General features: G+C 45.2%; 1 protein-coding gene across 2 annotated transcripts in view; it reads left to right on the top strand.

The window, feature by feature from the left end:
• Positions 1–1158, top strand: part of LOC108799654 (transcriptional enhancer factor TEF-1-like) — a 149089-nt gene extending 147931 nt beyond the window's left edge. For both annotated transcript variants that reach the window (XM_018571550.1, XM_018571551.1), the window contains one exon: positions 954–1158. In XM_018571550.1, coding sequence (XP_018427052.1) covers positions 954–1067 — 114 coding nt within the window. In that variant the 3' untranslated portion in view covers positions 1068–1158. The remainder of the gene's footprint in view (positions 1–953) is intronic.
• Positions 1159–1480: the final 322 nt, after the last annotated feature.

Below are 1480 nucleotides of genomic sequence, written 5' to 3'. Positions count from 1 at the left end.
GCGATCGGCGGGCTATGGACCCGCTGATCGCCTATATGTGAAACACCCGGTGATGGGTGTGTGCAATGGTCGGGTCTTTTCTGCCCGTGCGTGCCCGCTAGGGGGCGCGCGCGAGCAGAAAAAAATTGCTGTCTGGAGACGGCAACCCGCCAATGCAGCAGTGCCGTCCGTCCGTTTTTTTACTACAGGTGGGCGGCAAGAGGTTAAAGGAGAACTATGAGGTGAGTGCTTTTCATTCACCTCATAGTTCTAGCCGACCTGTGACAATGAGACTGTCACAGGTCGGCTCAGTAGATCGGGAGGTGAGCAAACACATACCGGCGTTCGCTCACCTCTCGATCCTGTCACGGCTCTCTGCCGTGACAGGGGAGGGGCTGGATTCCCCCCACTCCCCGCGTCAATCCGCCAGCGCTGACTGGCAGAACGGATGGGGGGGCGGGGTACAGCCGGCTCTACCTTTAGATAGGCAGAGCCAGCTGTCAGTCACGCAGCTGGGCGGATCCCGGCACAATTGTCGGGATCCGCTTCAGCTGCAGCTTCTCAGTATACGAAGGGAGGGCGCTAGTTTGTTTCCTCCCGTTAGCCTAAGGAGAACTATGGGGAACAGACTTAACCCCATAGTTCTCCTTTAAGGCTGTAGTATAGCTTAAAGTACTCATTGTGCAAAAATGTATGCTAGTTACATTTAAAATACATGTGATGATTTTTAATGAACACTTGCACATTATGTGCACGTTCTACCCAAATGCCCTTGCATTCAATCGTTGATCATCTTAGTAAGCAAAAACAAAGAACTCAGATTAGTAAATTTTACTGTATGTATGGATGCCGCTAGCGTTGCTGGTCTTTTCTGTGAACCATAATACTGTTCTTGAACATATTTACTAAAGACTTTTATTTTGCATTTTTAAATGTAATTATATTATTTTGTCTTTTTTTTTTATCCTACTCAGGTGGTTACAAATCGGGACACTCAAGAATTGCTTCTCTGCATAGCTTATGTATTTGAAGTGTCTACCAGTGAACATGGAGCTCAGCATCACATCTACAGGCTGGTGAAAGACTGAGCTGTAGAAAACCCTTCCCTATGACTCAGCCATGTTGGACTTGTGGACTTGACTGTCTTTGGCAGTCTCAGAGGCATTTAACATTCTCTTTTAATCCAAACCTGGAAAAATATGTAGAAGCTGCAGCTGTCATAAGGTGTTTTTTTGTTTTATTTTTAATGTTATTTTTATTTTTTACATATGTTGCTGCCAAGTGCATCAGTTCACGGTACAGCGCCATTTTAAAAGAAGGCTGTGGAGGATTATGTGGAATAGGAGATTTGTATGAACACTCCATGTCCCACATATTTTTTATTTTAATTTAGCTTCTTGGACCCCACTGAAATGTAAGTCCTGCACTTTCCGTGGTCGAAACATTGTAGCTATATCCACCATAATAGCTCACGTATTTTTTTGTTAATAGCTTGCACAGT

The sequence above is a fragment of the Nanorana parkeri genome, unplaced genomic scaffold (genome assembly GCF_000935625.1).
Source record: "Nanorana parkeri isolate BGI_ZX_2015 unplaced genomic scaffold, ASM93562v1 scaffold1779, whole genome shotgun sequence".
Taxonomy (NCBI): domain Eukaryota; kingdom Metazoa; phylum Chordata; class Amphibia; order Anura; family Dicroglossidae; genus Nanorana; species Nanorana parkeri.
The sequence above is the reverse complement of the archived record's forward strand: the minus strand, read 5'-3'. Positions and strand labels throughout refer to the sequence as shown.